The following is a 24,484-nucleotide window of genomic DNA, read 5'->3' as shown; positions in this document are numbered from 1 at the left end:
CATATGGACCTACAGAATAAAGATAAAGTGTCATTTTTACCAAAAAATGTACTGCGTAGAAAAAGAAGCCCCCAAAATTTACAAAATTGTATTTTCTCTTCAATTTTGTCATACAATGATTTTTTTCCCCCCATTTCACCGTAGATTTTTGGTTAAAATGACTGATGTCATTACAAAGTAGAATTGTTGGTGCAAAAAAAAAAAAAAAAAGCCCTCATATGGTTTTTTAGGTGCAAAATTGAAAGGGTTATGATTTTAAAAGGTAAGGAGGAAAAAACGAAAGTTGCAAAAATAGCTTGGTCCTTCAAGGGGTACTCCGCTGCTCAGTGTTTGGAACAAACTGTTCCAAATGCTGGAGCGGGTGTCGGGAGCTTGTGACATCATAACCCCGCCCCTCATGATGTAACACCCCGCCCACTCAATGCAAGTCTATGGGACATGAGCAGCATAGTACCCCTTTAAGGGGTTAAGGAAAGAACTTCTTTTTCTAGAGCTAGTTGACCTACATGACCTGAGTGACTCACAGTGATTTTTAGACGAGTCAGGGGGAGGCTGTGAAATTTGAAAGTGAATCAATTTTTTAGGGTATTTAATACCCAAGAACTGTTGGAAATTTGTTCCCAATGGATGAAGAAATTTCTCAGTCTGCCGCCAACTCGATCTTTAGTGTAATTGCTGAACTGTTTTTTTTAGAGGTTGAGGCAGACTGGTTAAAGAGATAACCTTTTCAACCCTTGGGAAAACGCCACCTAGAATTTTCCCCAGTTTCACGGCCCTGACCCCTAGACTTTTTATTTGAAGCATAGGGCTTGTTTTGTTTAAAGGGTGGCTGGATAGGGAACCCTTTCTTTCTGTCACCTGCCTTGTCCAAAATGTCAGACAAGGCTGGTCCAAAAAGCAAATTTCCCTCACACGAAAGGGATCACAGTTTAATTTTAGAGGTTACATCCCCATTGCCAAGGTTTTAGCCAATGGGCTCTGCAGGCAGAATTTGATGAAGCAGCCGACCTGGCAGACAGCCTCAAGGAATCTGAGGAAGCATCCGCCAAGAACGCTGCAGATTTTTTAATTAAAGGTATAGAAGATAATAATTGTTCATGGGAAACATTGTGCTGGATATCCATAGACAATTGATTGATACATAGTAACATGGATCTAGAAACCCATGATGCTGCCACATTTGGTTTGAAACAAAAAACAGACAGCGCTCCATAGTGTAATACAGTTGTTGCACAAGAAAGAATTATGCAGGTGGATATTGCGCTTACCACAATGGGTTACACTCCACCAAGTGCAAAAATGGATCAGGACGTGAGATGTAATAGAGGTGTCGGCAGCCACTCCACGTCTCATCAAATGTAGCAAAGCAAACAGTAGAACTCCAAGGTATAGACGGGATACACGGGCGCTCAACCACCAGGTAACAAGATAAAACGTTTATTCACCCATAATGCCATGCGTTTCACAGCACAGCTGCTTCATCAGGCATCTTGCCTGATGAAGTAGCTGTGCTGTAAAACGCATTGCATTATGGGTGAATAAACGTTTTGTGGTGTCCCGATACCGCATCCTATACGGTACCTATGTATGTGTGGGTCCCCATAGCCAGAGTCCCTAGGACGTAGGGATCCCTGTCATTTGGTTAACCCCTTTTCATCTCTATTTCTACTAATAGACCAGTGGTCTATATAAGGTTAATGTAAATATAATGATATATTTGTAAATAAATGGTTAATATATATTATAATGGAGCGGCGGCCATGTTTCTCTCTCTTACCTTGTGGGCTGTCATGAGAGAAGGATCTGCACAGCAACTAACGCAGTGAGTTAGGCCCGAGCCTTGCGGCAACGGCTGAACAATTCTAAATCTAGAGTGTATCAATCCCCAGACACTCTGCAGCATCACCGGACCTAATAATACCCCTAAATCCGGACGGATCTGCAAATATCTACCCTAAATTCAGAGACTGTATGACTAGCTCAAGGTCCACAACAACTGTCAGTCACTAAGCAAGATAAGGACTGTTTATATGAGACTGTTACTGTGCCTTGGATACTGCAAGCACTTAAGTAAAGTTGTTCAAGTTCAAGTTCAATCTCTTTGTGGACCTTCAGTCATTTCATGCACCTATCGTTACTGGGAAGGGCAGCGATAGGCCGGAGCATTGACTCAGCATACCAGCCCTCAGCCTGGCGTCACGAACTATAGGGTTAACATTAACCCCTCATATACCAATACCATACCACCACTACCATACACCCCCCAAGGGCTACCACAGTTTTATCTTGCTACCTGGTGGTTGAGCGCCCGTGTATCCCGTCTATACCTTGGAGTTCTACTGTTTGCTTTGCTACATTTGGTTTGAAGGAAGCAGTTGAGGCTTCCCTCCTCAAGAAAGATTCGGATTTTTTATCCATAGGATCCCTAAAGACCCCCAAATCTTCCAATCTAGAAATTTTAGAGATTGATACGTCTATCTTAGGAACTTTTTCCCACATAGTAAGATTCTTATGATCAAAGGGATATTTGTGTTTTAGAGCCTTGGGAAAAAAAAGCTTTCTTATCAGGGTTTTCACACTCTTTTTTTTATGAGACCAGAAATGCATCTGTGGACCCGAAAAACCCTGTTCTTCCTTGGTTCAAGGCTCTCAAACATTATATCCTGGATAGTTTTAACTTCCTTTGGATTCTCTATGTTCATGGCCATACGGATATTTTTAATAAGTCCATCTGTATCCTCAGAAGAAGAAACGGTCTTCCGGATGTAGTGTCCTCAGAAGAAGAAAACTCATCCTCTGATTCTCCAGAATCTACTATAATACCTTCTTCTTCAGACCCCACAGCAGATGGTAATATAGCTGCAGGGGATTCAGGGGTTTGGCATGCAGACACCGGGGTAGAAACAGAAGTATTTAACCCTTTCAGGGAATTTTTAATCTCCATTTTAATCATTTCTTGCATAGAGATTAGTAAAGATGGAACTTCTTTAGAAAATACTTTTACTACACAAGAGGTACAGGTCTGCTTGTCATAACCCTGGGGAAGTTTTGATTTACAGGTATTACAATTATTACATTCCAAATGCTTCTTTTTTGAAGATTTTTTTAGGAACATCACCCTAGAAAATAAACCGTATCTAACATTATTGACCCCATAAAGAAAACAAGGAATGGATACATTCACTTAGGGTGTTGGTGGTACTGTAGACAGGGTTTTGGCTGCAACCTCAGCTGTATCTTGTTTGGAGTCCTCCTTGGCTGAGCTCATGCTAATTGCTGTTCAGGAACACTTGCTGATGACTTGATAGCTAGCAAGGAGGGCTTCTGGAATTGTGCAGGCTGCCTAAATACTATCAGACAGCACTTACACACCGAGGGCCAGCGTCTGATGTCACATCTGGGTCCTCTGATCACATGACCCGACATCATATCTGTCCGCCGGCCCTCTGCTCTGCGCCGCTTCCGGATTCTTCTGCCCAGCAACGCATGTGGGGAACATACAAGCAACAACCTGTAGTCCCGCAGCAGGTTCCGGCCCAAGATACGCTACTACAACACCGGCCATAAGCGCTCCCCACCTGCAGAGTGCCTGGAACCCTTTGTGGAGCCAGACTCACCTCCCAACTAAGGAGCTATGTAGGGTAAGGGGAACCCCGTCACCATGGAGATTTAGCATCCTTGCCTCAGCTATGGAAAGTCCCCCTGAGACAGGGACTCCTGCTCAGCTCAGGCTTCCTTAGGGACTGGAAACACACTGAGGCTGGAGAGGAGGGCTCTTCTTTTTATTCTTAAGTTTCCTGTCCTTATGGACGGAGTCCCTCCTTCAGGTCGTGCTGTCATGACTTAGAAATGAAACTTCCATGCCCTCATGTGGTGACCAATGACCACAGTGCCAACCATGTACATATTAAACATATTTCTCACCCATCTTATCACCACATTACCTCCAGACAAAGTCAGAGCCATAGCTATATACATTGACGGAACCATCCCTTTTCTCCTCCAGTCCTCCAAACACACCATTAAAAGCTGCTAATATCTTTTAGCAGGGTACCATTCAAGATATGCTGTCCCGCCCAACTTTCTACCAAATATAACACCTACCTTCATTCTGCCAGTGCTCTGCTCAGAACAAAACCCCATCTCTCTAAAGTTTTCTGTCTTGATGTGGAAGCCAATCAATACTGTGTCACAATGACTTCACACATCCTGGAGCATCCAATCTTCTGGAGTCAGGTTTCAAAGAACACTTCTGACTTAATAGTTATTTAGCTTCCACAGTGACCTTCCTATAAAAACTACAGGAGGTGTTCTTTAGGAGTCTACTGTTTATGAACCATAAAATACTTGGTTATCAAATTTGTCTGTAAGGGCTCAATTCTAAGAATTGGGGCACATTTCACACCAAATCTAAATATTACCAAGCAACAGAAATGTCATAGCTGGCCCTATACCACGCTAAGTCAAATTCTCTCTAGCTGTCCATGACAGCTCAGAATGCCACTCTCTGATGTTAGACAATATCCCCTGTACCCCTCCCTCTTATAGATGTCATATAAACATCTTAGTTTTGGTATTAGCTGGTTTATCTCACCTTCTACTAAAATCTCTGCAACAACCCATTTTTTTGTTGACAGATGACATTAATTCATTTTCAGTTTTACTTACTTTCATCCAAAATTTGGTCTCATTCTTGTCCTCATCTACATTCAAAACCTTTACATATACTCTATTCGAACAAAGATGCAGGTCAACCACTCACTCTCCAGGTCTAATATCCAAGCTGGACTCCAGTTGGGGTCCTATTTGACAGTTTTCCTATGACCACACTGTTCCAGGTTGCTTGTCTAACTGCTTTAGGGTAGGGTCACACGTGCCACATTTTGCTGGTGCGTATTTTTCTACCCATCAAAGTCAACTGGCAGCATAATCAGCTGCAGAAATAATTGTAACAAAATATGAAAATTCAACACATGTGACCCTGCCCTTAGAGTTTGCCCAGCCATAGGGCATATGTTTGCTATTTGGTGGGCATGTAAGAATGAAGCATCTGTGGCTCAGGACATACAAAATATTTGCCTAATAAAACATGATATCTAAAAATAAAAAAAACTGGGAAGCCCACCTAAACAAATTCAATTGTGGCCAATATCTACATAAATAAATTCTCATTTTAAGACAGATTAATAAATAAATACCATATATACTTAAACAACTGAAAACAATTAACTCACAAACTGAATTGTCGTGTCAGCTTTTTTAATCTTGCTGGTCGGCCTTCTTGCTTGCTTGAAGATGATCCTGTGGATTGTGTGCTCTCAGCCCGCAGAGACGCTGCTGGACTTCTGTGTAGAAAAAACAAATATGGCTAATTAAACAAAAGCAGATAAATGTACAAATAAACAATATACTATAATGGGGAGATTTATTAAAACCTGTGTAGAGGAGGAGTATTGCAGTTGACCATAGCAACCAGATTGCGTCCTTTATTTTTTAAAAGGCCTCTAAAAAGGAAAGAAGGCATTTGAGTTGTTGCTATGGGCAACTGCACCACCCTTCCTCTACACGTCTTGATAAAACTCCCCCATCTATCTACACCCTTTCAGGTGGCATATAACATTAATTAAAAGGGATTATACAGGATTAGAAAATAATAACTACTTTCTTTTAAGAAGTGCCACCCTTTTCCTTAGCTTGTTTGTGGTATTGGAGTTTAGTTGTAATACCACACACAAGCTGAGGGGGCTGGTGAGGCTCTGTTTTTGGAAAAAAGCAGATGTGTCTTTCTAATCCTTGATGACCCCTAAGGTGGTAGTCTGGGGACCATTTTTTATATGTAAATGTGCTTGGGCTGATGTAAACAAAAAACACTGTAATTGTCTCCCCTTATTCTACATGGCCGCCTTTCTGATGGTCCACTCCCGGTCACGCTGTTAGTCTCGAAAGCAAGAACCTGCTCAGCCGATCTATTTCTGAGGCAAGACACCACTCCAGCCAGTGACTGGCTAAATGTGTGAGCTGCAGGACCAGAGGTGGCAGGGGATTGAGCAAGGTAAGTACAGGGGATTTTTTTATTTTTTATACCAACCTAAGCATATCAAAAACAATCCCCAGATTACTCCTGCAAAAAAAGTCTCCCATTGTAAAAAGGCATTATGTAGCAAATAAACGTGATGTAAAACTTACTTGAAAGAAATGATAATGAATAATTAAATCATAAATAGATTTTTATTAATAAATGTGAATTACAAAGAAGATAGCCTGAGTAGTTAAAGGTTTTACTCTTCTCACTCAGACATTCATGTAGGAGGGGGCATTTGTTTGCCTTAAAGTGCTGTTCCAATAAAAGTAGTACATACCATCAGTGTTATTATAGAGGGTAGGTTGGTAGATTTAACACCAAGACCCGACACAGTATACACTCACCCAGTGCCACTCTACCACACATTTAATGCATAAGACAATTAGCTCATACTGACTGAACACCTGTGTAGGAAACTATCACCATATTATCATACAAGAATAATACAGATACAGTAAACCCTCTACAAAAGACCACCTCTTGACCACCTCTTGAGAAGACTATTTACCCCTACAAACCAGATATAGTGTAACAGATTTTCAGTCCTCTGTTTATAATACATTGTTTGATAAGACTACTCCCTCCCCCCATGAGTGCAATTTATGGCGGTCTTCTGAATGAGGCCTCACTATACATACAGTACATATACTTTAGGGCCCAGATTTATCAAACTGTGTGAGATAAAAATGTTGTGATTTTCCCACAGCAACCAATCACAGCCCAGCTTTCACTTTACCAGAGCTCGTTAGCTGAGCCGTGATTGGCTGCTGTGGGAAAATCACAAAAAAATTTCTCTCACACAGTTTGATAAATCTGGACCTAGATTGCTTAAAAAGATGTATGGTGTTACCTGTTCTAAACATTTAGTCATTCTAGATATCTTGTTCTTAGATCTAATATCCAAACTTGCCTACAAGGTTGTGTCCCCATAAGTATATAGTGATAGTTTCATACACTGAAAGCTAATGTTTACATAAGTTGGAGAAACTGTAGGACTCTTTATTGTTCTCCAAAAACCAACCAAAGTCCCACCTGGAGAGTATAGAATATCAATAAAAAAAATAACAATGGCAAAAACCCAGGCCCGGCACAACAATCTGATATCACGACCTTTGTACATGACTTGATACACTCACAGATTAATATAAAAAGAAAATGTAAAAAATTCTGCACTGTTTAACCCCTTTACTCAATAGCCTGTTTTGACCGTAACCCCTTTATGACGCGGGTTTTTCCACTTTTATTTTTTCCTCCAATTTTGTGCCACCAATTCTACTTTGTAATGACATTAGTAATTTTACCCAAAAATCTACAGCGAAACAGAAAAAAAAAATCATTGTGCGACAAAATTGGAGAAAAAACACCATTTTGTAAATTTTGGGGGCTTCCGTTTCTACGCAGTACATTTTTCGGTAAAAAAGGACACCTTCTCTTTATTTTGTAGGTCCATACCATTAAAATGATACCCTACTTATATAGGTTTGATTTTGTCATACTTCTGAAAAAAATCATAACTACATGCCCCTTGCATGTGTGAGGGCTCATTTTTTGCGCAGTGATCTGAAGTTTTTAGCTGTATCATTTTTTGTATTGATTGGACTTTTTGATCGGTTTTTATTCATTTTTTTCATTATATAAAAAGTGACCAAAAATACGCTATTTTGGACTTTGGAATTTTTTTGCGCGTACGCCATTGATCGTGCGGTTTCATTAATGATATATTTTTATAATTTGGACATTTCCACATGGGGCAATACCACATATTTTTATTTTTATTTACACTTTTTTTTTCAATGGGAAAAGGGGGGTGATTCTTATTTTTATTAGGGAAGGAGTTAAACGATCATTATTAACTTTTTTTCACTTTTTTTTGCAATGTTATAGCTCCGATAGGGGACTATAATATGCAGTACATTGATCTGTCATGCTGTTCAATGCTATGCTATGGATCTCAGGCACAGAGCAGTCATTCGGCGATCGGACCCGGAGGAGTAAGGTAAGGCATCCTCCTCGTACCATCCAGCTGTTTGGGATGCCGCGATTTTGCCGCAGCGGTCCCGAACAGCCCACTGAGCTAACCGGCACTGATTAGCTTTCACTTTAGACGTGGCTATCAACTTTGAACGCCACGTCTAAAGGGTTAATAGCGTGTGGCACGCTATTAGCCATGGGTCCACGCCGTGCATGGCCCCGCGTTGTAGAAAGGGAGAGGACCCAGGACGTAACGGTACCGGGAAGGGGTTAAAGGGGTATGCCGGTGGAAAACATTTTTTTTATGCCTCTGTATGCTACAGAGGAAATTCTTTTCTTTTTGAATTTCTTTTTTTGTCTTGTCCACAGTGCTCTCTGCTGACACCTCTGTCCGTTTCAGGAACTGTCCAGAGCAGAATAGGTTTGCAATGGGAATTTTCTCCTGCTCTGGACAGTTCCTGATACCGACATCAGGTGTAAGCAGAGAGCACTGTGGACAAGACAAAAAAAAATTCTAAAATATATTTTCTCTGTAGCATACAGCTGCTTATAAATACTGGAAGGGTAAAGAGTTTTTTTTTATAGAAGTCATTTACAAATCTGTTTACCTTTCTGGCACCAGTTGATTTAAAAATAAAAATGTTTCCACCAGAGTACCCCTTTAATTACCAAGGCAAATTTTCAAAATCTGTCATGAGTCCACTTATTTGGTAATTACTTTGGAACACTTTCACTTATGAAAGCGATTCTGAGATAATTTTTTTGTAACATATTGTACTTTACATTAGTGGTAAATTTTGATTGATATATTTAGCGGTTTTTGTAAAAAAATAAAATAAAACAGCATTTTTCTAGCTTTTACATTTTCTGCTTGTACGATAAATAGTAATTCCACACCAAATTAATGATTAATTCAAATCTACATTATGTTAACTTTATGTTCCCATCATTTTGTAAACATTATTTAACTGTTTTAGAATGTTAGAGAGTTTATAAGCTAAGCAGCAATCTTTCAGATTTTCAAGAAAATTACAAAAGCAGATTTTTCAGGGACCAGTTCAGACCTGAAGTGGAATTGAGGGGCATGTATGTAATATACCCCCATAAATCACCCCATTTTATAAACTTCACCCCTTAAAGTAGTCAGAATGACATTAAAGAAGTTTATTAACCCTTTAGGTGTCTCACAGAAATAAAAGCAGAGTGGAGGCGAAATGTTAAAATGTAATTTTTTTGCAGATTTTTTGTTTTAATTCATTTTTTTTCTGTAATACAGTAGGTGTTGACAAAGAAATAAAACTCAAGATTTATTCCCCGAATTCTGACGTACTTAGAAATATCCCATATGTTGCCTTTGTGCACTACGTGTCTCTCGCACAGGCCTCAGACATGAAGGCATGCTGTGTGGATTTTTGGGGCATCCTTTTAGTTTAGGATATTTTGTTGGCATCATATAAAATTACAGAGGCCTGGGGGTGCAAAAATATTTTTGGGAGACAGGTTGACACTTTCATTTGTACCATTCTGGGGTACATGTGACACTGATCATTTTTTATTTAATTTTTTATGAGGCGGTTTAAATGAAAAAAATCTATTCTGTGGTTGTTTTTTATATATTTTTTAGGTCGTTCATCATGCGGTATAAATGACATGTTAACGTTACACTGCAGGTTGATACGATTACGGTGTTACCAAATTTATATACTTTTTTCATATTTTACTTCATTTATGGCATATACGACGTATTCTGTGAGCTGTAACTTTTTTATTTTTTCACTGACACAATTGTGTGAGGACTCTTTTTTTGCGGGACATGTTGATGTATTTGGGGGGGACTATTTTTAGGAGTGTATTATATACTTATAATTTTTTTTCTTATTTTTTTAATTTTTAAAAATTTTTTTTATAGATTTTTATTTTTTACCTTTTTCACACTTTTTTTCTACTATTATAAACATAATTAAATGGAGTACACATCTGTACTCAATTGAATTATGCCTATATCTGTCAGTACTCACAGGCATAGGATAGATCCATTAGGGACTGACTCCTGATTATGTCATCCTAGGTCTTGCCATATACATTGTTAGTCTGTGTGTGCGGTGTACTCTGTGCAATGGATAAAGAAAGGAGAAGGTAATAGGGGAAATTACAGCACATATCTCACTGCCTAACCAGTGTGGAACCAGTAACAGATATTGTGGGGGGGATGGGGGGGATTTAAGATTTTAACTCTTTGAGGACACAGATAATTTTGATTTTTGCCATAACACTTTAATTTTTCCATCCACAGACCCATTTGAGGTTGTTGTTCTTTTTTGCACCATCAATTGTACTTTGTAATGACACCTTTCATTTTACCATAAGATGAACGAAGCAACCATTACAGCGCAACCATTATTATTATTTTGATGTGAAAATGAAAAAAAAGGCTATTTTGCAACTTTTGGAGGATTTTAGTTATGTGGGCCAATATAATTTAAATGATTATTGTACTGCTTTAAAAAAAAAAAAAAAAACTTTTAACAAAATGTTTCTGGCAAAGAAGCTCCGAATTCCGTATCTGCAGAAAGAGTGAACCCATTCATTCTTTCTGTGGACTCCGCATAGAGATACATGGAGGAGACGTGTAGGTTGCGGCTTTCTGCGGGGGTTGGAACAGGCACTTCTGGCACCTAAAGTACGAGAACTGATTTGCACTGAATTTCTCTACGTGTGTCCTTACAGCTGTCCGTTCACTTCTTGCATAGGGGGGAGCTGAGCTGATTTGCACTCTATGGGGTCAGGTTGCAAACCCCCAAATTACTGCAGCCACAAACTCCTCCTGGATGGAATTATTATGTTTGTCATGTTGTAGTCACAGCCATTTGTGGCTTGCAGCGCAATCTAATTTAATCACACCAGCTGAGATGCAGCACAATTCAGGGAGCACAACATGGAGATCTTTGGTCACGCAATCTGAGGGCCCCATTTTAAATTCTTTGCCAAGAGCCACACTTAGTCTAAAACAATCCCTGACCATGTAAGACTCCACTGCTGAATAAAAAGCAAGTTGAAGCTCTTTTAGAGTTTGCTGTATAACATTTGGAAAAGCCAGTGAAATACTGGGAGAATATAGTGTGGTCAGATTAGAGAAAAATGTATAATATGCATAATATGCATCATGTTTGGAAGAGAAATGTTAGTGCAAATCACCCTAAAAACAGCACACCAACAGTGAAGTTTGAAAGTGGCAACATCATGGTGTGGGGCGGCTTTTTAACCAATGGTACTGGCAATCTTCACATAATGGGAGAAGGATGAATGGGCAAATTTAGTGAGACATTTGTGACAAACATCTGCTGCCAACTACCAAGATGAAGATCAATGGAGGGTGGACATTTCAGTAAGACACTAGTCCCAAACACACAGAAAAGGAAACTCTCACATGGTTTTCAAGTGTCAGATCACAGGGGGTCCAACTGCTGGGGACCCTCGCGATCTCCTGTATGGGGCCCCGGCTCTCCTCCTAAAAGGGCATTTCGATCACCACCCAAATCACTGGCCAACACGACCCCTCCATGTAGCTCTATGGGAGAGTCGGAGATTTCCAAGTGCAGCGCTCCGGTTTTCCCATAGAGCTGCATGGAGGGGGCGTGTTGGCTGCCGCTTCGTGCAGTGGTCGAAACGCCCCATTCAGGAGGAGAGCACAGTCAGAGAGTTGGGCTCTTTCTCCGTGCTCTCTAATGGGAACTTCCTGGGTCCCACCTCTAGCAATGATTTGCAGCTCTAGCAATTTTCTTGAATAGACGCTAGAGTGGTCAATCATTGGTGAGAGGTGGGGGTGAGGGCGCAAATAGCATGACCAAGAATACAGGTATGTATGCATTAACTTTCCCTGTGGCTATTTAGGGATGTCAGCAGTCTTACTACTCTATATTTAAATTTATTATTTGAACACATGTTATGCTGATGCGCCATACATTAGCTTAAACATAGAGCAGCTTTCTCGTGCTGTGTAGCTGTAATTCATATCACAATTATGATGGTGGGGATGATGATAATTATGATGATGATGATGATGAAGTTAATTGATGTTGAATAAAGGAATTGACCAACTGCTCAAGCTGAAAGGCCATTTTCTATTTGACTAATGAAAAGTTATTTATAAAAATGAATTACAATGACATGATAAATTTTCTGCCCGATTTATTATGTCCTTCCAAAGTCAGTTAAGTGATTGAAGACACAGTATGGTAATTTATCTTTATGTCTATCAAATCCATCCTAAAATGATTCCTACAAATTAAATAGATTTTTAAGTCATTCATTACATTTTTTAATTGACTTAAACTGCATGTTAGGAAATAAGGTATTGTTTCATGACAAACTTGATTCATTTACCTACTCATAGACCCAATAGATCCTTTTTGAGTGAAATCAGATTATCAGTATCTTGTAAGTAGGGATTTATAGTCTACCAACTATTCCCTGGTTGGACTTGATGGACGTATGTCTTTTTTCAACCATACTAACTAACTATGTAACAATAGTCTTCACAGGGTCCCTGATCCCTTAATTAACATCCCCACCATTATCACTTTTTAGGGCTTGTTCACACAGCCGTCTGCCCCCATAAATTCATGCCCATTCTGCAATCCGTTTGATAATTTTTAAACGGGTTGCAAACGGCTGTAAAATAATCCCTTTAATGTCAATGGGATTTTTTTTTACAATCCTTTATCACCCGTTTGCACCCGTTTCCTTCCTGTTTAATTTTTTTTTTAGCGGGAAAAGACGGTGCATGCTGAATTTTTTCTCCTGTCAAAAATAACGTAATAGAAACGGATATTCAAAATTTAACATTGAAGTCTATTGCAAAAGGATGAGCATATAATGTCATCCGTTTGCACCCAGTTCTTAATAAGCATTTTTGGACCGTTACTACTTCTGAGCATGCTCAGAAGGAGTGAAATCAGCAAAGTCTTGCTGTGCTGCGGTATTACTACTACTGCCATCATGGAACAGACTTTTTTCCGTGATGGGAATAATAGTTTCTGGGTTGGGGGAGTCTGGGGAGGCTAGATTAATGCTTGTACTACTACCCACATCATGGAACAGAGTCTGTTCCATGTTGGGGGTATTAGTACAGGGGCTGATGGATTGATCGCACCAGGTCTCACGTCTGATACCCGATGTGATCAGAAGTTATTAACCAGGGGAGCGGGCGGCATGCTCCGCAACCCTGCGATGTAGATCAAGTGTGTGATTTACTTTAATTTTCAAATTCCCCGCCGGGAGCCCTTAATGGCCCCTTGGTGCATCGCAGGGTTGCAGAGCATGCCGCCCGCTCCCCTGGTTAATAACTTCTGATCGCATTGGGTCTCAGAAGTGAGACCCGTTGCAATCAATCCCTCAGCCTCTGTACTACTACCACCAACATGTAACAGACTTTGTTCCGTGATGGGGGTAGTAGTACAAGCACTAATCTAGCCTCCCAGCCACCTGCAGACTTCAGCAGGCAGGGAACTACTCCCATCATGAAAAGATCATGAAAAGAAGTCTGTTCCATGATGGGAGTAGTAGTAGTCCTGGCTGCAGGAGTCTGTAGACAGCTGATGCTAACGGATGAAAAACTGATGTAAACAGATTCCACTAAATAGCATCCCTTTGCATCAGTTTGCACCTGTTAATAGAAGGGTCCGTTTAGGAGGCAATAAAGGACACATTCAAGACGAGGGACAACGGCTGTGTGAACATAGCCTAATTCACCATCTTTGCTTTTCTAACCTTATTTTCTCCTTATGTTTCACATATTGTTTATGTTGCATGATTAGAATTTATACAAAAAACTGCTTTCAGCTCATATTATTGACTTGAGTATACTCTAGCTTTGTGTACTTTTTTACAACTCATCGTTTTTTTTCTGGGGAAATATACCCTCGATGACATCTGATTGTCCTTGTCCTCAGAGTCAAAATTTGTTTAACTAGGTTTGGCTATATTTGTTGCATCAAGTAAGTGCTTATTCTTTCAAAATAAAGAATAATAAAGACATCTATATGGCTGTATAATGTATACAATAAAGAGAGTGATCCTTACCATCTTATTGCTGGTCCGGGCCTCTTCTTGTGTAGCTCTGCCCCCTAGTGACATTATTACTAGAGGCGGAGCTACACAAGAAGAGGCCCAGACCAGTGATGAGATGGTAAGTATCACTCACTTTACTGTATACATTATACAGCCATATAGATGGCTGTATAGTGTGTATACCTAAAGAGCTAATGAACTCCCTCCTTGTTGGGGAGGCGCATAGCATACTGTATGATATTACAGTAAACCAGCAGATTCACTGTGACAAAAGAGTTTAGTTTTGTTGCACATAGATGGTTTATCACTGTCAACTCAGGCCATGACATTACCCTCTTAGGTCCTGGCAGGTTTTGGGTAGCTGCAGTAGCTGTTGGGCCTTAGCAGACCCAGATCAACCATGCATTAAGAGTTAGGCACCTAAATTCACCTTTATAAATAGGGCTAATATGTCAGCTCCAGTTACAGGGGAAATCGGCATAAAAAATTATGCAATGTTAAAATGCCACGAAAAGTATTTTTTGACCGTATGGGAGGCACAATAATAAAAAAAAAAAAATAAAGGAAGTCCTACTTCTCAAGACTCCTTGAGTTCCCTTTAGGTATTTTAAAATAAAGTTTCTGGTCATAATGGTGGTATACTGGCCTGCCTTAGGCCATGTTCACAGGGCAGAATTTCTGCACTGAATTCTGCATAGAAATAGAATTCTGCATGAAAATTCTGCATGACGTTAGAGTCAATGGGGGGCATTTAGCCTTGTAGGTGTAAGTAAAGCATTTCATTTACACTTTTTTTGTGTGCTGGTAATGTGTAGGAGCACCACATTTATTAAATGGTCACAGACCATTTGATAAATTTTGTGCAGGTCACATTTTCTGAAATTTCTCTCTTCACATACACCAAAAAGCTAAGCTAAGTCTGGGCTGGTGTAGTTTAGAGACTTTTCATTGGCTTAGCGCCTTTTTTGTGCTTTTTCACAAAAAGGTGCAGTTCATAAAACCCTTCCATATCATGTGCCAAAATCAGTGGATTGCAACTCAAAATCATTAAAGTGTATTGGCTATAAATTCATGCAGAATTTTCATGCAGAATTAAGTGCAGAAATTCGCCCATGTGACCCCAGCCTTAAACCGGGTAAGGGCTTTTTTTTTTTTTTTTTTAGCTAAATCTGGAGTTTCTGCCAGAGATTTCATCTTGCTTGGCAGGAAGAATCACATTGTATGTAGTCCTATTTTTCCAATCATGTACATTATGGCAGAACCCACTGACCTCATTATAAGTCAATTCAACAGATTTGGTACTGCTTTGTGGTTTTGCAGGTGTGAACAGAGCCTTATACCAGAATAGTAGGCACTTGATTCTGCACCACAGAATTGCATAGCCCCTGGCAAATGTAACAGCAGGATGCGTTTCGACATAAGCCTTTCTCAGCTGTCATGTACAGTTTTCATGTACAAAGTAATCTTACAGAGGCTTCTATCTGTGTGGACCCCTGAGTTGGGTCATTGAATGATGGAGTAATCCACAAGGAGCTGTCCTCCAGTCTTTTTTTTATTTTCATACAGGCACATAGCAACATGTCCTGCTTTGTTACATTAGCCGATTAAAGTCTTCGACATGTTGCATTCTAGTTACATGAGCTAGGATGTCTTTCTGCAAAAGTATGTTGACAAAAAAAATAATAATCTAAAACCATGGATGTTAACATAGAAATGTGCTCCCTTTTGCAACTAAGGATGTAAACACTCTTCTCGGAAGGCTTTTAGAGTTAGCCTGTAGGAATGTAGGAAAGTTTAAGATTTTAGAGTTAGCCTGTAGGAATGTATTCCCATTCAGCAAAAGGAGCAAATGGGAGGTAAGGCCTTGAGTTCGCTAACCTCATTAGTGGTTCTGTCTTGTAATTTATGCCAAAGGTGGGGTTCAAGTTAGGACTCTGTGTAGGTCATATGGTTGCCACAAATCAAACTCATTTAGGGTACGGTCACACATGCCGTATTTTGCTGCATATTTTCTGCAGTTATTTCGCAACCCATTGACTGTAATCGGTAGGGAAATACGCAGCAGCAAAATATGCAGCCAAATACAGCACTTGTGACCCTACCCTTAATCAGATTCATATCAAACATTTATTGTGCATAGTAAGTGTTTGAAGACTACTATTAAAATGTGTCTAAATGTTTTTATATGCTGTTGCATCCAGATAGGTTATGATCGCCAAGCATCTGTCAAACCTGATCTCTTCATCAGACTGCCGGATAGTTATTGAACTCTTCAGCACAGTCCATATAATATTTGGAGATTGGAGATTGGATGGTCTATGGTGATTGGGTTCAGGTGACACAATCAGCAAATAGCTGCATAAAACCAATCATTAGAAGCAGTGTTTACAGATATTTAAATATATGTTATTCCTGCCAGCACAAACAGTGAGCTATAAAACAAAGTAGAATTGAAATGTTTGTTAAGAAACTTATTTTTACATATTGGGGTATATATTCTAGAAGTAGGAAGGAAAGAAGTCCAGCCTCACAAGGTAAGTATAAAACAGTGCTAGCTTTATTGGTTGTCTCCTACAAACACATACAGGAAAAAAGTACAGGAATTGCAATTGGCCAGTACGTCAATTGGAACACTACGTATTTACTGTCATATGTCTGTTGTTTGCAGTATGTTGGGTGTCCTCACAATAGTATGAACATGCTTATATTCAGATATATCCTCTATACATTTAGTGGACACGTCTTTTTTCATAGTGGATTTCATATTAGATACAGATAGGGTGGATTAGTGACAGCGATCATCGCCAAAAGTTACTGAATTGGGAGACATTCTGGATGATTTGTTTGAGCACATATTACCTACCGGGCAGGAAGAAAATCTGATGTCATGTTACATTATTAATCATTTCATTCATGTATACTTACACTCATCTCTTCTGCTCTGAATATGAGAATGCCATTTAATGCATATTGATGCTTGTTCACTGTTATAAATATGTATGCCTTCAGTCCTCACCATTTAAATTGCATGTTGTTTGATTATGTCATTCACGAGGAAATCAGCTTCAATTTTCCATAAATTTTTTCCAGGTATGTTTTCCTTATTGCAAGTAATAAGCTAATGATGTTTTTATGTATTTTATTTTGTATTCACTTTTGTTTTTTTCTATGTATGTGTTTGGAGCTTTAAAGAGAAAGCCAAAAAAGCTACAACTTTTTTATACTTACCTTCTGACCCTGGACCTCCTTCCTTCCTACTTGCACAGTTTGCAGGTCCATGCACTGAGAATCCACAGGCTGAGGTGGACACTGATGTATCGTATACAGCTGTGGGAAGCAAAGTTCATGGGAGGCTGGGCAAAGTGATAATGAGGCTGCTAGGGAGCAATGGAGGTACAGTAAGTATTGGCTTTTTTTTTTGTTATCACACAGCCGTGGCACATTTAGTGAGAAAAATTCAGGATAACCCCTTTAACCCCTTAAGGATGAAGCCCATTTTGTACTTAAGGACAAAAATTTTCATTTTTGTGCTATAAAACTGCACACAATGATCTTTTACATTGATCTTTGTTATCCCATAGGATAACATAGATCAATGATTCTGCCGCTTGACTGCTCATGCCTGGATCTCCGGCTCTGAGCAGTCATTCAGCGATCAGACACCAGGAGGCAGGTAAGGGGACCCTCCTTGTGTCCTACAGCTGTTTGGGATGCTGCGATTTCACCGCGGCTATCCCGAACAGCCCCCAGAGCTAACCGACAGCAGTTTAGTTTCATTTTAGACGCGGCGATCAACTATGAACGCTGCATCTAAAGGGTTAATAGCTTGCGGCACCGCGATCAGTGCCACGTGCTATTAGCCATCTGCTATGATGCGTTATAGAAAATGAGTGGACTCAGGGCGTGCAGGTACGCCCTGAGTCCTTAATGAGTTAAAAAAACTAATTTGTGTTAACAAAATTCATATGCATAAAATTGTCTTTTTCTGACACCTATAACTTTTTTATTTTTCAATATACAGGGATGTTTAAGGGCTCATTATTTGCGCCGTGATCTACAGTTTTTATCAGTATAATATTTGCTTTGATGGGACATTTTGATCACTTTTTAAATACTTTTTTATGATATAAGGTGTGATTAAAAATCAGTATTTTTGGTGTTTGATTTTTTTTTTTTTTTTTTTACGTTTATGCTGTTTACCGTACAGGATCATTAACATTATATTTTAATAGTTTAGACATTTACGCACGTGGCAATACCAAATATGTTAACTTTTTTCTTTTTTTTTTCCTTCTTTTTGTAAAATGGGGGAAAATAAGGGTAATTAATTTTTTTTATCTGGGGAGGGAGTTTTATATAATTTTAGAAACTCTTTTTACATTTTACACTTTTTAAGTCCCCACAGGGGACTTTGATATGCAATCATTAGACTGCATTTACTGTATAATGCTATGTCTATGGCATAGTATTATACAGTGTGATCGGCAATCCACTGATATAGCCTGGCTAAGCCAGGCTACATAATTGAATCGGCAATCAGGCGGCAGGAGGCAGGTAAGGTGACCCTCCCTCACTGTTTTAGCTCACGAAGCTAAAACGATCACGGCGTCTAAAGGGTTAATGACTGGCAGCGTTGGGATCGCCACTGCCTGTCATTAATAGTGAGTGTAAGGCTACTAGTAGTCACTATTCAGAAGCGATCGCAAACCTCCTTTTCCTGTGTGTGTTAATTTAAAACATACAGTCTCCAATTCTAGGATAATTATAAATTAAGACAAATTGGGGAATATGTCACCACATTTAATAGCACTAGCGGTAACATGAGTCGTAATATCTCAAAGGCCTTCATGGATGCAAATCAATACTAGAGTACCATAGGGCCTTAAGTACTGTATTATTATTGACCTATTACTCCAGAACTTATGTAATGTATTATTATTGATCTATTACTGTGGTGTTATACACATCTAGGTTTGGCCATGCATTTGCTTTGCTTAGTCCTCATTAGCCCATACGTGTTGTAAAGGGAGGGGTATACAGGTAACAACTGATGATGTCATGGGGAAAGTACCCACAGGGATTCCATTTTGCCATAACAATATGACTGCGAATATAAATTTGAATAGGAATGTTTAAATAGTCCTTCAAAATACATTGCCATAGGTATGATTTTTGGATATTACGTTTAATATAATACTTTAATAAAGATGAAGATATTTTTGAAGCACATTTCCACTCCAGGTTCTTGAAGTATTCTCTATATAACAGTTGCCTGTATGGAGTACAGCTCAACTTGAGTCACTTAAAGATGTCTGCTACTGGGGCTTATAGACTACCTTTAAAGGGGTACTCCATTGGAAAAAAATTCTTTCAAATCAATTGGCTCCAGAAAGTTAAACAGATTTGCAAATTACTTCCAGTAAAAAAAAAATCTTAATCCTTCCAGTACTTATTAGCTGCTGTATACTACAAATGAAGTTGAGTTGTTATTTTCAGTCTGACTACAGTGCTCTCTGCTGACACTCTTTTTTATTATAAAAATACAAAACAATTCCAAAAACAAAAACACTAAACAAGCTTAACCAGCTACAACAGAAATGTAAAATAAAACAAAATCCTGCCTGACCGGCCAGCCCAGCTTTCATAAATTCTAAAATATACCAAACTATACCTATACACCTAAGCAAACTATGAAATTCACACACAATAAAAAAAAAAAAATTTTGCTCAACTTGGCTAATTAAATGAAATAAATAAACCAACATAAAATTCAGCACCACCTGGCTATAACTCAAAATCATCCATACTTGGGGGAAAAAAAAAATATAATTATTGTACATGCAATTACACACCGACATACTATAATATAGCATAATAATAATACTACATAATAACAGCTGGTCCGACTGCCCTTTTCTTATGGCTAATGCTACATAATATAAAACAAAATACATAACACAAAATGCATAACACAATATACCAACAAATAAATAATATAAAACAATATACATAACACAGTATACATACAAATATAATAAATGTGCCTCACAAAACTACATACAAAGCCCCTAAAATAAATCCTACACTAAAACTGTGCCCTCTCCCACACCACCCTTCCTGTACATGGGTCAGTCCATAACCGTTCGTACAGTTCTTAAGTCCAGTCCTTAACTGACCTGTTAGGATTCGGCTAGCTGGATGTGGATCCTCTGTGTCAGCGAAGGATTGGCGTGGACCGTGTCGGTGGACCGGTTCTAGGGTTGCTACTGGTTTTCACCAGAGCCCGCCGCAAAGCGGGATGGTCTTGCTGCGGCGGTAGCAACCAGGTCATATCCACCGGCAACGGCTCAACCTCGCTGACTGCTGAGAAGGAGTGGGACAGAAGGACTAGGCAGAGGCAAGGTCAGACGTAGCAGAAGGTCGGGGCAGGCGGCAAGGTTCGTAGTCAATGAGGATAGCAGGAGATCTGAAACACAGGCTTTGGACAACACTAAACGCTTTCTCTGGCACAAGGCAACAAGATTCGGCAAGGAAGTGCAGGGGAAGTGAGGTAATATACACAGGGAGCAGGTGGAAGCTAATTAGACTGATTGGGCCAGGCACCAATCACTGGTGCACTGGCCCTTTAAATCCTAGAGAGCTGGCGCGCGCGCCCTAGAGAGCAGAGCCGCGCGCGCCAGAACATGACAGCCGGGGACCGGGACGGGTAAGTGGCTTGGGATGCGATTCGCGAGCGGGCGCGTCCCGCTATGCGAATCGCATCCCCATCGCGAATGTCAGTGCAGTGCTCCCGGTCAGCGGGTCTGACCGGGGCGCTGCAGAGAGGAGAACGCCGCGAGCGCTCCGGGGAGGAGCAGGGACCCGGAGCGCTCGGCATAACAGTACCCCCCCCCCTTAGGTCTCCCCCTCTTTTTGTCTCCTCGTCCCTTCAAATGAGACGAGAACATAGGGGACGCCTCTTGAGTTTCCTTCTGGAAAAAAAAGAAGTCCTGGGTAACTACATCAGCGGCCGGTAGTCCAGAAGAAGTGGGAATGGGGAGGGGGGGCAGAGGGTGAAGCTTGTCACGGGGCAGAGTGTCCCCAGGACAGGGGCTATGAGGAGGCACGGCACAGTCCTGATAGGCCTTGGGGAGACCAGGCACAGGAGGAGACACTGAGGCCCGACAGAGCAGACGTGAGGCATTTCTTGTGGCAAGCAGGACCCCAATTCTTGATCTCCCCGGTGGTCCAGTCAAGGGTGGGAGAATGATGCTGGAGCCATGGAAGACCGAGGAGGACTTCAGAGGTGCAGTTGGGCAGGACGAAAAATTAAATTTTCTCGTGATGCAGTCCAATGCTCATAGGCAAGGGCTCTGTGCGGTAACGCACAGTGCAGTCCAACTTCACTCCGTTGACCGAAGAAATATAGAGCGGCTTGACGAGACGGGTCACCGGGATGCAGAACCTATTCACCAAAGAGGCCAGAATAAAATTTCCAGAAGAACCAGAGTCCAAGAAGGCCGCGGCTGAGAAGGAGGAGTTGGCAGAAGGAGAAATCCGCACAGGCACAGTGAGACGTGGAGAAGCAGACTTCGTACCAAGAGACGCCACACCCACGTGAGCTGGGTGCGTGCGTGCGTTTCCCAGACGGGGAGGACGAATAGGGCAATCCACCAAGAAATGTTCGGTACTAGCGCAGTACAGACATAAATTTTCATCCCTACGGCGAGTCCTCTCTTCATGGGTCAGGTGAGACCGATCCACTTGCATAGCCTCCTCGGCGGGATGCACAGGGGTAGATTGCAAAGGATACTGGGAGAGAGGTGCCCAGAGATCAAGGTCTTTTTCCTGGCGGAGCTCCTAGTGTCTTTCAGAGAAACGCATGTCAATGCGGGTGGCCAAATGGATAAGTTCTTGCAGGTTGGCAGGAATCTTTCGTGCGGCCAGCACATCCTTGATGTTACTGAATAGGCCTTTTTTAAAGGTCGCGCAGAGAGCCTCCTTATTCCAAGATAATTCGGAGGCGAGAGTATGAAATTGGATGGCGTACTTGCCTACTGAAGAATTACCCTGGACCAGGTTCAGCAGGGCAGTCTCGGCAGAAGAAGCTCGGGCTGGTTCCTCGAAGACACTACAGACTTCAGCGAAGAAGGACTGGACTGTGGCTGTGGCAGGATCATTGTGGTCCCAGAGCGGTGTGGCCCAAGACAAGGCCTTTCCAGACAGAAGACTCACTACGAACGCCACCTTAGACCGTTCTGTAGGAAATTGGTCCGACAACATCTCCATATGTAGGGAACATTGAGACAGGAAGCCACGGCAAAGTCTAGAGTCCCCATCAAATTTGTCCGGCAGGGACAAGCGGAGGCTAGGAGCGGCCACTCGCTGCGGAGGAGGTGCAGGAGCTGGCGGAGGAGATGGTTGCTGCTGTAGCAGTGGCAGAAGTTGCTGTAACGTGGCGGTATACTGCGACAGCTGCTGTCCTTGTTGGGCAATTTGCTGCGATTGCTGGGCGACCACCGTGGATAGGTCAGCGAGACTTGGCAGCGGCACCTCAGCGGGATCCATGGCCGGATCTACTGTTAGGATTCGGCTAGCTGGATGTGGATCCTCTGTGTCAGCGAGGGATTGGCGTGGACCGTGTCGGTGGACCGGTTCTAGGGTTGCTATTGGTTTTCACCAGAGCCCGCCGCAAAGCGGGATGGTCTTGCTGCGACGGTAGCAACCAGGTCGTATCCGCCGGCAACGGCTCAACCTCGCTGACTGCTGAGAAGGCGTGGGACAAAAGGACTAGGCAGAGGCAAGGTCAGACGTAGCAGAAGGTCGGGGCAGGCGGCAAGGTTCGTAGTCAGTAATATAAACAGGTAATATAAACAGGGAGCAGGTGGAAGCTAATTAGACTGATTGGGCCAGGCACCAATTACTGGTGCACTGGCCCTTTAAATCTTAGAGAGCTGGCGTGCGCGCGCCCTAGAGAGCGGAGCCGCACGCGCCAGAACATGACAGCCGGGGACCGGGACGGGTAAGTGGCTTGGGATGCGATTCGCGAGCGGGTGCGTCCCGCTATGCGAATCGCATCCCCATCGCGAATGTCAGTGCAGCGCTTCCGCCGCGAGCGCTCCGGGGAGGAGCAGGGACCCGGAGCGCTCGGCGTAACATGACCCATGTCAGGTCCCCAAAGAAACAAAACCCCACAACCCACAAATACACCCTCCCCACCTAGCACTCCAACCAACCAACTAAATACAACCTTATATACAAGACCACAACCCAATTTAGGCCCAAGTTCAGTGCCTGTAAGCCCTTCATACCATATCAGCTGAAAACAAAACAAAAAGCTATGGTGCACATGCAACAGCCCACCACCAGGGAGAAGGATGGCAGATCTGATACACTGAAGAAATTTAAACTCTTTCCCTAACTCCCCCTACTATTCTCCCTAATTCTATCCCTTCATTAAAACTGACCCTATTATCACCCTATCCCTGTATGCCTGTCCCTAACTAAAATAAAGGTACTCTACCAAAAAAGTCTAGTACCTAGGGCACATGAAAAGAAAACCCTCTCCATAGGAGAGAAGCCCTACTGGTACCAAGACTGCCATACTCCAAAGACCTGATCTTCCCGAGGTCACCGGTGATGTTCCTACAGACCTCCACCTCGGAGAGGACTTTCTGTTGGGTGGACACTAAACACCGTACATTCCACGTGTGATACTTCATCACTAAGCTGACTAAAAATAAAGTGCTTCGATCTCGGCCACCGAGGGTCCTGAATGCCCCAAAAGCCCACTCCGGATAGGTAAGGCCAGCAAGTTGACTCCAGCCGATGGAAGCGCCCACCTGGTTGTAGACCCCTACGTTAAAGGGACAATAAGCAGGAAATGGTCCATGCTTTCCAGCGTGTCCACACACTCTTCTCGGGGACACCCCCGGTCATCAGAGTTCCTGTACTTCAGGTTATCCCTTACACCTAGCTTCCCCTGAAAGCAGCGCCAGGCCAAGTCCCAAAACTTCTGGGGGATCCTTTTCAAGTTTAAAATATACAACCCCACCCTCAGATACCGACCTGGGCAGTCCCTGAGCGCCAGAGGCTTCTGGAAGTGGGTAAACAGAACCCATTTGTCAAGGAACTGCCTTGACTGGGTCCTAATCTCCCACACTCCCAGACCCCACCGACGCATAGCCTTCAGAGTCGGGGTAGCCTAAGCCGGAAGATATCCATGGGGCGTACGGAGGTCCTTCACTTGCCCTCCTCTCTCCCATTCCTGGAAGAAAGGCCGAAACCACTCCCTGCAGGAGAGTACCCATGGAGGAGCCCTCTCCTTCCAGAGGTTCAAGATGTTAGCTTTCAAGAAGGTGCTGGTTAAGAACACCACAGGGT

At 41.8% G+C, this 24,484-nt stretch overlaps 1 protein-coding gene across 1 annotated transcript in view; it reads right to left on the bottom strand.

Moving 5' to 3' along the window:
- Positions 1–24,484, bottom strand: part of LOC130273646 (band 4.1-like protein 4B) — a 200,261-nt gene that overhangs the window by 92,941 nt on the left and 82,836 nt on the right. Inside the window, exon 5 of the mRNA XM_056520801.1 lies at positions 5,235–5,345. Within this exon, the coding sequence (XP_056376776.1) occupies positions 5,235–5,345 (111 nt within the window). The remainder of the gene's footprint in view (positions 1–5,234; positions 5,346–24,484) is intronic.

The sequence above is a fragment of the Hyla sarda genome, chromosome 5 (assembly GCF_029499605.1).
Source record: "Hyla sarda isolate aHylSar1 chromosome 5, aHylSar1.hap1, whole genome shotgun sequence".
In the NCBI taxonomy this organism is placed as follows: domain Eukaryota; kingdom Metazoa; phylum Chordata; class Amphibia; order Anura; family Hylidae; genus Hyla; species Hyla sarda.
The sequence above is the reverse complement of the archived record's forward strand: the minus strand, read 5'-3'. Positions and strand labels throughout refer to the sequence as shown.